Genomic DNA, 15,178 nt, shown 5'->3' on the forward strand with positions numbered 1-15,178 from the left:
CAGGGACCGCCCCAGCTCTGCTGTTTGAATAACCTCTGGGTATGTGATCCACCCCCCCACCCCCCCAGCTTAAGTTTGAACTCCAAAACAAATATTTGTCCTGTTTTGGAACAAAGTTTGAGAGCTGTCTTCTTCTCTTTTCTCTCAGTTCTCTTTTTGAAAACCAACTGTACGGCTCTGTTGTCCCTCTGATCGTGGTTCAGGGAGCAGTGGGCTCTTCCCAGACCCGGCACTGGAGAGCTGGGCAGAGCAACCTAGCACGATGGAGGGGTTCATGTGCCTTCTTGTCTGCTTCCTCCTTTCTGAATCACAGGGCTTCGAAATCCCCACTAACGGACTTTCAGAAGTAAGTACTTCCAGAAGACTTCCTTGCTGTCGGCCCCAGATGTTAGCTTGGTAAATAACCTGTTACCTGTTGCTATTCAAGGACAGTATTCTGTGTGGAATGGAAATTCATGATAAAATTAATCTGAGTAGACGTGTTCACTATTATAATTACTGGAACCTGTATTTACCCTTTTTTTGATTCAATATTTGTATATATTGGAAAATGATCACCACAATGGCTTTAATATCTCTCACCATACATAGTTACAGTTTTTTCCCCTTGTGATAAGGATTTTCAACTTTTTATTTTATATGGAGTGTAGTTGATTACCAATGTTGTGATAGTTTCAGGCATACATCAAAGTGATTCAATTATACATGTATCTCTTCTTTTCCAAATTCTTTTCCCATTTAGGTTGTTGTATAATATTGAGCAGAGTTCCCTGTGCTGTACAGTAGGTCCCTGTTGGTTATCTGTTTTAAATATAGCCGTGTGTACATGTCAGTCCCAAACTCCTGGGGAGCTCAAGGTCTTCACTTCAGACCCTTGATCATCCCCAACGTATTGAAAGTCTTGGACTGAAAGTCATACAAGAGCTTTTTTTTTTGTTTTTTTAATAAATTTATTTATTTATTTACTTTTGGCTGTGTTGGGTCTCTGTTGCTGCCGCACGCAGGCTTTGTCTAGTTGCGGCGAGCAGGAGCTACTCTTCGTTGCAGTGCGCGGGCTTCTCATTGCGGTGGCTTCTCTTGTTGCGGAGCACGGGCTCTAGACGTGCCAGCTTCTGTAGTTGTGGCTCGCGGGCTCTAGAGCGCAGGCTTAGTATTTGTGGCTCATGGGCTTTGTTGCTCTGCGGGGTAGGTGGGGTCTAACTGGACCAGGGCTCGAACCCGTGTCCCCTGCATTGGCAGGCGGATTCTTAACCACTGCTCCACCAGGGAAGCCCCAAGAGCTATTTTGATGCCAGAAAAGCAGCATGTATTCTGGGAATATCCTAGAAGGCACAGCGGCTTGTGCTACTTACAGAGTGGATTACCTACAAAGATGCCAAAGAACAGGATGGCATATTTGCAAGAAAAAAAAATCACCCTATCTGCCTAGAAACTATCATATTTTCTAACACTTTAAAAACTACCAGAGTATGTTGGAAATCTCATTGACGAAGCCAGGAGTTGGAGGCAAGATATCCAAATGTGTTTGTGCTTTTTCAGTCACTTACTGGCATTCCTTTCACATCACCATTTCTAACTCAATGGATAATGGTCCACATTTACCTAGTAAGACACCTCTGATGCCCCCAAGATCTACCCAGTACTTCTGCCAGGCACCTACCTGATCACTGGGCTACTGTAACCCCTACTTGGATATCCCATCATCTTCAGGCAAACTCAGAAATGAACTCCTGCCTCCAGCAAATTTGGAGACACTCTCATTTACTCACCTCTGAGATGTAACTGGCAAACAAATATATTAAAGAAATCATTGTAGGGACTTCCCCTGGTGGCACAGTGGTTAAGAATCTGCCTGCCAGTGCAGGGGACACAGGTTCGAGCCCTGGTCCAGGAAGATCCCACATGCCACGGAGCAGCTAAACCCGTGCACCACAACTACTGAGCCTGTGCTCTAAAGCCCGCGAGCCACACTACTGAGCCCATGTGCCACAACTACTGAAGCCCGAGTGCTATAGGGCCCGCATGCTGCAAGTAGTGAGCCCATATACTACAACTACTGAAGTCTGCATGCCTAGAGCCCATGCTCCACAACAAGAGAAGCCACCGCAATGAGAAGCCCGCACACTGCAATGAAGAGTAACCCCTGCTCTCCGCAACTAGAGAGAAAAAAAAATCATTGTAACAGACACAGAAAACAAACTTAACAGTTCCAAAGGGAAAAGGGGGGAAGGATAAATTAGGGATTTGGGATTAGCAGATACACACTACTATATATAAAATAGATAAATGGCAAGGACCTACTGTATATATAACACAGGGAACTCTATTCAATACTCTGTAATACCCTGTATGGGAAAAGATAGTGAAAAAGAATAGATTATATGTATATGTATAGCTGAATCACTTTGCTGTACACCTGAAACATTGTAAATCAACTATACTTCAATTTAAAAAAAAATCGTTGTATGAAAAAATGAGATCGCCCAGAGATATAGAAAACAAGACAAAATAATATATTGAATACAGTACCTTATGCCTGTCACCAGCTCCCTGTTTTTTGTTGATAGAAATAAACATCCTAAATTCTTTTTTAAGTTTGCAGAATATGGAGACCTTGTGGAACTGGCCCCAGGCAAATTTCAATTTGTGCCAGACAACCGGAGGTACCAGGTACAGTAAACCTCAGTTCCAAAAGGGAAAACAAGTGAAAGAGATCATGATTGAAGAAATAAGAAAAGGATTGAGATGATTTTTGCCACATTTTCTCAAGCGTATGTTTTTTTAGCAGCAAAGAGTCTGGTGGTTTTACACCCCGGGGAAACACTGTCCAGCTGAAATAAAGGGAAGCCTCCACATGGCTGTCTGTTCATCTTCAAACTGTAATGGTCACCTTGGTCCCTTAGAGAATACATTGCTACTTGTTTTCTTCAAAGTTTAAGATTATGGGATAGTTTTACTGCTTTGTATAGAAGAATTTCCTCTTAGGACACTTCCTATTGGGGCCACACATGCTCTCCTACCTAGTCACGGTCCCTACTGTCTTGGGGAGTTGCTCAGGGACCTGACCATGCTGGCGGTCTCCTCCCAGATGCCAGCAACAGCACAGACAAAATGCTCTAACTCATGGGGAGAGTTCTCCAGGGGGCCAAGAAGGGTTTGGCTTCTCCCATGTAGAGCCCAGGTGCTAAAAATGGAGGTATTTGTGGAAGCAACTCTAAGCTGACCTATGACATCTTTTGTGTGGGTATGAATTTTTGACCTGCTGCAAGTCGAGGCTTTTTGTAGACCGATAATATTAAAACCCAATAGGCAAGTCCTCACGTCAGGGTCTTCATCTAAAAGGGAAAACGTCATCGTTGGGAATTACATTCAAAAAGTCCAAAAGACCCACAGACATAGAAAACAAACTTAGGATTACCAAAGGGGAAAGGGGGAGAGGGATAAATTAGGAAGTTGATTAACAGATACACACTACTGTATATAAAACAGATAACCAGGACATCCCTGGTGGTCCGGTGGTTAGGACTGCACGCTTCCACTGCAGGAGGCACAGGTTCGATCCCTGGTTGGGGAACTAAGATCATGCAAGCCGTGCAGCACGGCCAAAAAATAAATAAAATTAAATAGATAACCAACAAGGACTTACTGTATAGCACAGAGAAACATACTCAGTATTTTGTAATAAACTATAAGGGAAAAGTATCTGAAAAAGAATAGTTATATATGTAGGTATAACCGAATCACTTTGCTATACACCTGTAACTAACACTGCTTCCCTTGTGGCGCAGTGGTTAAGAATCCGCCTGCCAGTGCAGGGGACACAGGTTCAAGCCCTGGTCCCAGAAGATCCCACATACCGCGGAGCAGCTAAGCCCGTGCGCCACAGCTGCTGAGCCTGTGCTCCAGAGCCCATGAGCCACAACTACTGAAACCAGCAAGCCACAACTACTGAAGCCCACGCGCCTAGAGCCGGTGCTCCACAACAAGAGAAGGCACCACAATGAGAAGCCTGTGTGCAGCAACGAAGACCCAATGCAGCCAAAACTAAATAAATAAATAAACTATGCTCCAATTTTAAAAAGTCTAGAAGAAGGCAGTCGTTGGCCTCGCTATGTCACATAATACCCCCTAAAATTTCAACTCACCCCAAATCAGGCAAGCAAAACTAATATCCCACACCTTAATTATTACTTTAAAATCCATCTGACATTAAAGGTTCACCCATCACTCTAAAGCCAGTCAGTTTTCCATGCCCACAGGACAGTCATTCATGTGGATACAGTAAGTGCCCTACATATGAATGAGTTCCGTCCCGAGAGCATGTTGGGCAAGTCCAATTTGTTCATAAGCGTGACAAAGTTAGCCTAGGTACCCAACTAACACAATCGGCTATAAGCCTACTGTAATAGGTTTATAATACTTCTCACACAAATAATGTATAAAAAACAAACACAAAAAATAAAACTTTTAAAATAATTTTTTAAGTTTAATTTTTAAAATTAATTAATTTATTATTTTTGGCTGTGTTGGGTCTTCATTGTGGTGTGTAGGCTTCTCAATGCCATGACTTCTCTTGTGGGCTCTAGGTGCGCGGGCTTCAGTAGTTGTGGCACATGGGCTCAGTAGTTGTGGCTCGTGGGCTTTAGAGCACAGGCTCAGTAGTTGTGGCACACAGGCTTAGTTGATCCACGGCATGTGGGATCCTCTCAGACCAGGGCTTGAACCCATGTCCCCTGCACTGGCAGACGGACTCCCAACCACTGCGCCACCAGGAAGTCCCAAGAAAACATTTTTAATCTTACAGTACAGTACCTTGAAAAGTATGGTAGTACAGTACAGCAGCTGGTGTAAAGGGGATGGCATCGAGTGAAGAGGCAAGGAGAGTTACTGCCTGGAGGAGGGAGAGGAGGTGGGAGATGGTAGAGCTGAAGGACCGTCAGAAGTAGGAGACGGAGGGCAAGCTGCAATTTCACTCATGCCTGACGTTGATGGAATGCACGTTCACATCTTCAAAAGTTTGCAACTTGAAGGTTCGTATGTAGGGGACTTACTGTAATTCTCTAGCATAGCGGTTGAGTACAGAATTTTCCACCGTGCTTGACTCAGGGGCTTCACCAAGGAGGAAACGCAACCAAGTCTCTGCTCCCATGTAGCTTCATCTAGTGGAAGAGACAGACATGCCTTCCCACTGCCTGGCTTTGAAGAAAGACTGCTGCTGAGAAAACAGTCAATCAGACAAATAGACAGGATAAAGGTGATCTGTGCTACTCAGCTTAAGTTTGGTTGAACATTTTCATTTGAAAACATAGGTTTTAGCATTGTATCAAAGGATGATGGGCATGCAGCCAAAAAGTGACGGAGACATTTGTTCACAGAAACACACCAGTGGGAAAGTAGCATTCAAGAATATATGATAATTATGTCTTGGTTCCAGTGAATGAGTTATAGCTCAGCACTGAAGGAAAAAATATCTTTTGAGAAAGTATATTTTGAGAAAACAGTTTTTGCCCTCAAGGTAATAAGCAACACGCTTCTGAAGAATGATTATCCAACTTCCTTTCACAGAGGAGTGTTTCCGGAGAATCTGGAGAAATGATGGTAAGTTTACTTGGATTTTGTTAAAAATTGATGTCTGAATGACTTTTCTGTTACCTATTATCAAGAAATCAATACGGGTGCCTCCTTTGTCTTCATCACTGAGAACGTTTACCTGACTTTCGAAACACCCCCTTGCCCAGTTCTGTTTGGAAGTGTGTCTAAAATTCAGCATGAAAGGGTGCAGTTTGTATGCAGCCGGGAGAGCTGTCCCCAGGAGTGAAAATGTCCCCTCTTTCGCAAGTTTTGACAACCTTGTAGGTGTTTTGGGAATAAAAACTGTGTATTTATTCCAACAGAACAGTTTTGATTTGAAATAGGACACCTAACAGCTTTGGAGGGTAAAGCCGTGAGTGTGGAAAAAGCACTCTTAAACATGAAATGGCCCGATTCCCTGAGATGTTCGGAGTAGAACTTCCTGTGGCAAGAAAACATCAAGAGGAAGGGGTTCCCTGGGCTTCCTGCTCTGAACTGACAACAACTGTGAGAAGCTCTGGGTTAAGGGGAAAGAAGGACAAACAACGTAGCCTGGGTTTTATCTCAGCTTGAGGTGGGCTGGATGTTAATGTGTTGAAAGGTTTAATCTTGGATGACAAAGTTTAGGGAAATGACACCTAGTATTGAAATAAACAAAACCTTTCAGAGAGAAAAGCAACACCTAGTGGGTCACATCACTGCCGTAATCCTGACAGTTTAGAGTCACCTCCTAAAAGATGTGCGTTTGCAGTACTTTGTCTTTGAGCATATGGATACTGGAACTGCCTTAAATCAGTAGAGAAGGATTGGGATAAGGGGTCCAGAGTACTGGACTAGTAACTGCATCAAAGTGCCCTCTGCAAGATATTCTGTTCTTTGCTCACATCCATCAGCATTCTCATATTTTGTTTTAATTTGGGAGAGGACAAGAGGACTGCGAGAAGGTGAAATTACAATAGATAAGGTTGAAGAAGGTAGGTGGCAGTGTGGGGCTTTGGGTACCACCCCACCGTACCCCTGGAAGTGCCCAGGTCCCCTTCCAACGCTGCAGTCCTGCATCCTTCCTTCCCTCTGGCCCTGCATTCAAAGTTATTTCCTGCACCTTTGTAATCCAATCTTGCTTCCCCACAACCATTTTCTCCTCGTATTCTAACCTTTAAAATTATTTTCAATAGACTCATAGCACTTGAAAGGCATCTCAAGATATCTCAGGCCTTTTGTTATTAAATTTTATTTATTTTAATTTCATATTTCCTCTGACTTTTATTTTTATTGTTGTTGATATTTATTTAATTTATGACTTTGCTTTTTTAATCTTTGATCTGTTTGGTTCTGAAAAGGGCACGTTAAAGTTTACTAATGCCAAAAAAAAAAAAAAAAAAGATATCTCAGGCTTCTGCCTGAGGGGTATTCCAAGAAGTTAGGAGAATGCTTAGTAATACCTGAGTTATATGCCTAACGATGCCTTAGAATTGTTTGTAATAAAATGGACCAATGTTAGCATTGAATACGTGGTGAAGTTCTGTGTCATTTTTCTCTGAGTACGGTTGTATTTTCTTGCCAGTTACAGGAAGATGTTGATCAAGTGACTCTTTATAGCTATAAAGTCCGGTCTACTATCACTTCCCGAATGGCCAACACTGTCATCCAGGCCAAAGTGGTGAACCACTCCCCACAGCCTCAGAATGTCGTGTTCGACGTGCAGATTCCCAAAGGAGCCTTCATCTCCAACTTCTCCATGTGAGTAACTCCTGTGCAGAACCAGAAACTGGATATGCTCTGCTCACAGAATCGAACCCCGTCACAGTTAGGGTGGACCTTAATGGCCACCTATTCCAGTGGTTCTCAGTTTCAGAGCTGTGGACCCCCTGGACATCAAGAGTCATCTTGGGGTGGGTCCCAGTGTCTTGCTTCTGTTCAGAGTAACAGAATTTGTGAAGCATTTGCTTTTCTTTTCTAATAAAGTAAAGCATCCTTAAGCCTATCTCTGTGGTAACAACCTCCCACTTACTTGGGGGGAGAAAAATATATGGAGTTGCCCTGGGTTACAGGAAACCATATATGAGTGTGTAGCAGGTTGCAGGTCAGCATCATCTATCACATGTTTCTTTACGGGGGAAAAAAAGTGGAGAACCGCTGATTAAATCCAGTCACGTGTCCAGTGCTTGAATTCCTCTGTGTAGCCGCTGACAAGTGAACTATCCAGGCTTGACCTGAATATCTCCTTAATGATAAACTCACTACTTTCCAAGGCAATTCACTCAGTGGTTGGCAGCACTTAGAATTATTTCTGCCACTTAATTGAAATCCGTTCCATTTCCTACTCAATGACTCTAGTTCTATTCACAAAAGAAGTTTTAAAAAATTCCCTACAAAATGCATACTGAAGTGTTCAAGGATGAGATGGTCAGCTATCTGAGATTGGCTTCAGAATAAATGAGGTGGAAGGAGGGGGTATAGACAATGGAGGTTGGCTGAGTATTGATAATGGTGTAACTCAGCGATGGTTTCATGGAGGTGTCTTACATTATTTTATTTTTTTGTATACTTAAAGATTTCCATAATAAAAAAATTTTAAACCACCCAAATGTCTTTCAAATCGTGAAGGCCAGTAATTTTGTTCCCACCCTGAGGCTTCATTCATCAAGGGTAAACTTTCCCTGTTCTGCCAATAGAGGAATAAATAAAATAAAAGGTTCAAATACCAAGCACTTTGGCCTCTAAAAGTGGCAGAGCCATTTTAATTATATTTTCTAAACAAAACAAAGGTGAGGGGAACAAAAGGCAATTTGTGACTTTGAATTGGACTTATTGGAATTGGAATTCATGGATTTTGAATCCTTCAAATTGTCTGAGAAATTTATTTCCAAAAAAAATTTTTTTTAGTCAGCCTTTTCTAAAAAGCAAATGTAGAAGGAAAAGCTTTTACGTAGTGATATTATATGACACTGTCTAAAAAATTATATTAAAACTAGTTTAATAAATTCTTATTTTTAAACTATATGACTAGATATTCCAGGTATCTCATCTTTCTGTTTTCCTTCATTCTTTCCCTTAGTCCCCATCTCATTCCTTAGACGATTTGAGGTGATGAAGGACAGAATTGTGAAATATCTGTTTATTTTTATCTCTCCGTACTCCCGGCTGAATGTATAAATCAGAGAAGATAGCTCCTTACATCACCATAATTTAATATGAACCGCACAGACCTCCATCTCCAGTCAAAAAACTTCTGCTGCCTATTTATCAAGGTTCCAAATATTCCACCATTAGAGATTATCTCCTTTTGTCATAAAGACTTTTTGGTCTTCGAACCTTAGCATGATTTGATGGAAATAGTGCCGACCTGGGCACTTGGGGTCCAGTTCTAGCTCTGCCTCTGAGCAAGTGTGTGACCTCAAGCAGGTCGCTTGTCTCCTTGGCTCTGATTTTTCTCACCTACAGAGGTGAACCAAGAGTGCTCGACAAGCATGCTGTTGGCATTTGGGACAGGAAACTCCACCTCACATTGCAGAATGTCTAGCACTCTTGGGGTCATCCCATAATGCCAGTAGCCCTTCTCAGTCATCAGAACAGCCAAAAATTTCTCCATGCACTTCTAAATACCTCCTTGGGGAGAGATACTGCCCACTTGAAGGCCAGATGTTCCATTTTGCTTCTAAAATTCTGTCATTCGACTGCTCCAGCTAATCATTACTGGGACGGATTAGGTGACGGCCAGCTAAGAGACAGAGGTGACATGAGCACACAGAGGTCCCCCAGGGAGATGTTGGAGAGATAAACACAAACTTTGCAAAGAGATTGACAAGCACCTTTCTTCATCTTTCTTTGCTCTTTTCCACCCTCACAGGAGAGCGTAATGCCCCCAGGCCACCCCAGATCCTTAACACACAGGAGAATGATCTTATAAACCAAAAGTCAGCCAGATAACTAGTGACTTATCAGTCACCAATCCTAGGCACATTTGTCATTCCAAAGGGATGCACAAGAGAACAACCCTTAATCTAAAGGGTAAAACTGGAAAATGAAGAAACATTTAAAAAAATTTTTTATGTTGGAGTATAGTTGATTTACAATGTTGTGTTAATTTCAGGTGCACTGCTAAGTGATTCCGTTGCACATATACATGCATCTATTCTTTTTCAAATTCTTTTCCCACTTAGGTTATTACAGAATATTGAGTAGAGTTCCCTGTGCTCTACAGTAGGTCCTTGTTGGTTATCCATTTATAGGCAGTAGTGTGTATATGATAATCCCAGTCTCCTAATTTACCTCTCTCCCTTCCACATTTCCCTTTTGGTAACCATCAGTTTGTTCTTTAAGTCGGTGAGTTTCTTTCTGTTTTGTAAATAAGTTCATTTGTATCATTTTCTTTAGATTCCACATACGAGCGATACCATGTGATATTTGTCTTTCTCTGTCCAACTTACTTCACTTAGTATGATCATCTCTAGGTCCACCCATGTTGCTGCAAATGGCATTATTTTATCCTTTTTTATGTTGAGTAGTATTCCATTGTATATATGTACCGCATCTTGTTGATCCATTCCTCCGTCGATGGACACTTAGGTTGCTTCCATGTCTTGGCCGTTGTAAATAGTGTTGCTATGAATGTTAGCAAGAAACATTTTAAACACTACAATATGCGAGAGGAAGCTTTTAGGACGGGAGCCCACCTCACCTCTCTTAATCACACTATCAGACAAAGGGACTCCTGTGAAATATGCAAACGTCTCCGTGTTTCCTGCAGGTTCAAAATGGATAATTAAATAATTCATTAAGTCCACCTGGTTGGGTTGTTGGACCGTTGTTTGTTTGTTGTGCTAAGACTACTATTTGGACCAACTGTAGGCCCTCTGTCATTTTTTAGGACTGTGGATGGCACGACATTTACTAGTTTTGTTAAGGAGAAAACGGTGGGCCGAGCCCTCTACTCGCAGGCCAGAGCAAAAGGCAAAATGGCTGGATTGGTGAGGTAAGTCGGGGGGGGGGTCCTCATCCACTTCTGCCCCCACTCAACCCCAAAACCAGCCTCCAAGAAGGCACAGAACCTCATCCTCAGGTGGCAGAGTTAGGTATCTCCATTCCTGTTTCCCTAAGGCCTCCTGCAACACGTGTGTTTTGGATGATCTCACACGTGGTAGCCTTACATAGCTTGCCTTGCATGTAGATGGCTGTCCTGTCACTAAACACTGATTCCCAGCAGAGTACAGAGAGGAACTACAGAAATATTGGTGATCGGGGCTTCCCTGGTGGCGCACTGGTTGAGAGTCCGCCTGCTGATGCAGGGGACACGGGTTCGTGCCCTGGTCCGGGAAGATCCCACATGCCGTGGAGCAGCTGGGCCCGTGAGCCATGGCCGCTGAGCCTGTGCGTCCGGAGCCTGTGCTCCGCAGCGGGAGAGGCCACAACAGTGAGAGGCCTGCGTACCCCCCCAAAAAAAAAAAAGAAATATTGGTGATCTTGTTACAGCACTGACCACATACTCAGAAAGAAAGGTTTGGAATTTGTCTTAATGATTTCCTTGGCCTATCTTTATGGGGTGGCACCTTTTCAGCACAGTTACTTAGTTTAGATTCTGTTTATTTTTTTCCCCTTATGGTCTTAAATAAGACACTGGAAATGCCACGCCACCCTCAGAGAGGCAGCCTCTCCCACCAGAAATGTCAGAGGAATGTTCACTGATCCCCACACTGTGTATCTAAGCCGCCCTCAGATCCTGCCATCTTCTTTTCTTCATCTCCTTCTCCTCCTCCAGACGCCCAAATTTCCCCTTAGCTGAAGTTCTTTTCATTTCATTCATGTGTTCATTCATTCAAAAAAATGCACTGAACGTTAACACTGTACCCAGCTCTGTCAAAGGTGACTGCAACAAACACCGTCAGGCTAGTGGAGGAGATGGCCATGGAACCAACAGTGTATAGGTGACTATAACATATAGGTGACCATAACATATATAGCATACAGGTGACTATAATATATATATCATATAAGTGACTGTAATATGTATAATATTTAGGTGACTATAATACATATAACATACAGGTGACTATAATATATATAACCTATAGGTGACTATAATATATATAACAGATGACTGTAATATATATAATATATAGGTGACTATAACATATATACCATATAGGTGACTACAGTATATATATTATATAGGTAAGTGTAATATATATAATATATAATGGGGTAATATATAATGGTATAATGTGCTAATGTAGAGATGGTACAAAATCCTATGGGAGTTCCAAGTACCAAGTGAACAGTTCTGTCCGGGGGTCCAGAAGATAATCACAGAAGACTCGATGTTTGAGCTGAGCCCAAAGAGATTAATAGAATTCAGCCAGCAGAAAGGACAGGAGAAATTCCAAGCCATGGGAACATCTCCAGCATGCATCCAGGTTAATAAGTGCTTTAAGTATCATTTTGCCGTCTTTACCCATCACTTTGACCACATCATCCATCCATTTATTATTTCTTCATTCCACAAATATTTATTTGCAGCAGAAACTCCTCCAGGTACTGCGGATACAGCAGAGAACACGGAGCTCGCATTGTAGCCTGCCCCCCCCCGACCCAGATACATCAGGCCTCTCACCCCACTCTCTACTCCTAAGCTCCGTACCCGGCCGTGCTCATCTTTTCCTTCAGCTGCCGTGTATCCCAAGCCACTTCTTCATGGTACTTCCCTGATCCCAAACGATCCGATTATGCATGGTCTCACCTTGCTTATTTAGCTGTTTGATTTTTTTTTAAATCACCCATTGTTTCTCCTAATGCTCAAATCTCCCTCACTTGACAGTCCTGCTGTTTTCTCTTTAAAACCATAAACACCTCAAGATTAATGATCACGTTGGACTTGGTGTGTATGGGACTAAATAAGGCATTAGTGCTGGAAATACACATTCAATTGGATGAAATAATAGATGTCTTCTTTCTGAAGACTTTCAAAATATAAAGAATCTCTAGAATGAGTCTCAAAAGCAGTAGAGGAAAGGCATGCTGTCTTTGGAATCATCTAAACTTGGGTTTGAGTTCCTACTGTACAATTGACTCATCATGTGGTCTGGAGCGATTACTTACCCTTTGTGAGCCTCGTCTGTCATCATTTGATAACTGAGGGTATTGGGATCCAGCTTGCAGAGCTGCTATAATAGCAATGATATGTGTGTCCAGTTCCTGGCACATAATAGGTGATCAATAACTAGTAGCTCTTTGCAGATGACACTCAAATCTGTAAGAAGCTCTGGAAGAAAAAGATCAGGTAAGAGAGGAGAAGAAAATTCCAGGCTGGTGGAATGAAATTTATCTAGAAGTTGCAGTTACCTCTACTGTACCTACCGTTCATTCTTCTGAACAGTGAGCAGGTTGCTAGCCCAGGGAAGCCCGGCTGCCCTCTGTGTAGGTTCTGCCTGTGCTGACTCACGTGGGGGGCTCACACCTTTAGGAGCAGAGCCCTCGATATGGAGAATTTCAAAACCGAAGTGAACATCGCCCCCGGAGCAAAGGTGCAGTTTGAACTTCATTACCAGGAAGTGAAGTGGAGGAAGCTGGGGTCCTACGAGCACAGGCTCCACCTGCAGCCAGGACGACTGGCCAAGCACCTGGAGGTGAGCCCATCCTCCTACGGCTCTGTCCCTCATCTGTGCTTTCTGCCTGTCCCCACTCTTTGTGGTGTTCCATGCCACTCGACACTGCAGGTCAGGGTGGCGTGTAGAAAGGATTCTGGGTTTGGAGTCAACCTGGCCACTTCCTTGCGGATTTCAATGCCAGCTCATCTCCTTATTAGCTGTGTCAGTTTCCTGTGGCCTGCTGTAACAAATGACCACACACTGGGTGGCTGAGAACAACAGAAACGTCTTCTCACACAGTTCTAGAGGACGGAAGTCTGAAATCAACGTGTTGGCAGGGCTACGCGCCTCAAGGCTGCCAGAGAGAGTCTGTCCTTGCTTCTCCTGGTATCTGGAAGCTGCTGGCATTCCTTGGCTTGTGGCCACATCACTCTAATCTCTGCGCCCCCCCCCGGTCACATCACCAGGGTGTGACCTCTTCTGAGTGTCTTCTGAGTGTCTCGAGTCTCCCTCTGCCTTGCTCTTTTAAGAACACTTGTCGTTGGCTTTAGGGCCCATTGGGCAGTACAGGATGATCTCATCTCAAGATCCTTTATTGCTTCTGCAAAGGCCCTTTTTCCAAATCAAGTAGTAGTCACAGCTTCCAGGGATTTGATGCAGACATGTCTTTGGAGGGGCTCCATTTAACCCACTACACTGACCTTCCAACATGGGACAAGTTATCCTGAGCCTCAATTTTCTCACCTGTGAAAAGGGTACTACAACATTCTTAGATGCCTTGGTTACAAGTGAGATGAGCTTATGGAAGTAGGTGGCAAATAATAGGAGGTCAGTGAAGGTTGAGGTAGTCGTCTTCATCTACTTCACGTTCCTCACATTGCACCCCAACTCTCTTCACCTCGAGAGCAATGCCTGTGGCAGGGCATTGGCTACCAATTTGAACTCACCTCTGCTGTAATCTTCACCTCTTGCCTTGAGAACTGAGCTGCTCTTTTCTTGGCTCGAATCTTATTGACATCACATGAACACTCATGTAAGAGGCAGAGCAGAACTGGAAGAAACCCAGGGAAGTGCACAGTTCAACCTGCTCTCCATTTGACACATAGGAAGGTGAAGCAGACAGGTTGTAATTTGCCCATTGATGTAGAAGATTCAAGGGGATGAATGAATGGATCATGGTAAAATTCTCATTCCATTCTTATTTCTAAATAAGAATAGAATGGGGATTTCCCTGGTGGTCCAACAGTTAAGACTCTGCGCTCCCAATGCAGGGGGCCCGGGTTCGATCCCTGGTCAGGAAACTAGATCCCACATGCTGCAACTAAAAGATCCTGCATGCTGCAACTAAGACCTGGTGCAGCCAAAGAAATAAATATTTTTTAAAATAAATAAGAATGGAATGGAATAGAGTAGACGAAGGGGAATTAAATCCCAGAGAAATGAAGCAATAGAAGGGGAATACTGGGTTGCCCAAAAGGTCTTCAGCCTACATGGTGAGATGCATTGTGTCACACAGAATTAAAAGAACTTGCAGAAGTGATGGTGGAGCCATTCTGGGTCATCTTTGGGAAATCCTGAAGATGAGAAGAACAGCAGAGGACTTAGTAAGTTTACTTCTTGCTCCATCTTGAAAGATATTTTAATGCTTTGAGTAATTTCTTTCCCACCTCTAGGTAGATGTGTGGATTATTGAACCTCAGGGAATGAGATTTCTTCATGTTCTGGACACATTTGATGGGCATTTTGATGGAGTTCCCGTCGTATCTAAAGGACAGCAGAAGGTACCACAAGCATTGATGTTACAGAGTCTAAGTGGCCACTGGCTCCTGGGTTCTGCTCTCCTCCTCTGCTCTGGGGGATAGAAAATCCATCAGGTGCTGACCTGAGGGAACTATATGAAGGAACAGTGATCCCTGAGCAAAGTCTAGGGTCTCCCCCAGGATATACACGATAATATTGCCGATTGTTTCATTGCATTTTGACCAGAGTCTGTCCCTTTTGGAGGTCCTGTCCCATTTCCCCCA

At 43.2% G+C, this 15,178-nt stretch overlaps 1 protein-coding gene across 1 annotated transcript in view; it reads left to right on the forward strand.

The window, feature by feature from the left end:
- Window positions 1–262: 262 nt before the first annotated feature.
- The window catches only part of ITIH2 (inter-alpha-trypsin inhibitor heavy chain 2), a 37,042-nt gene continuing 22,126 nt past the window's right edge, over window positions 263–15,178 (forward strand). The window contains exons 1-7 of the mRNA XM_060095414.1: window positions 263–346; window positions 2,596–2,670; window positions 5,566–5,598; window positions 7,142–7,311; window positions 10,442–10,546; window positions 13,031–13,193; window positions 14,828–14,935. Of these exons, the coding sequence (XP_059951397.1) occupies window positions 263–346; window positions 2,596–2,670; window positions 5,566–5,598; window positions 7,142–7,311; window positions 10,442–10,546; window positions 13,031–13,193; window positions 14,828–14,935 (738 nt within the window). The remainder of the gene's footprint in view (window positions 347–2,595; window positions 2,671–5,565; window positions 5,599–7,141; window positions 7,312–10,441; window positions 10,547–13,030; window positions 13,194–14,827; window positions 14,936–15,178) is intronic.

Source organism: Mesoplodon densirostris, chromosome 4 (assembly GCF_025265405.1).
Source record: "Mesoplodon densirostris isolate mMesDen1 chromosome 4, mMesDen1 primary haplotype, whole genome shotgun sequence".
NCBI classification, from domain to species: domain Eukaryota; kingdom Metazoa; phylum Chordata; class Mammalia; order Artiodactyla; family Ziphiidae; genus Mesoplodon; species Mesoplodon densirostris.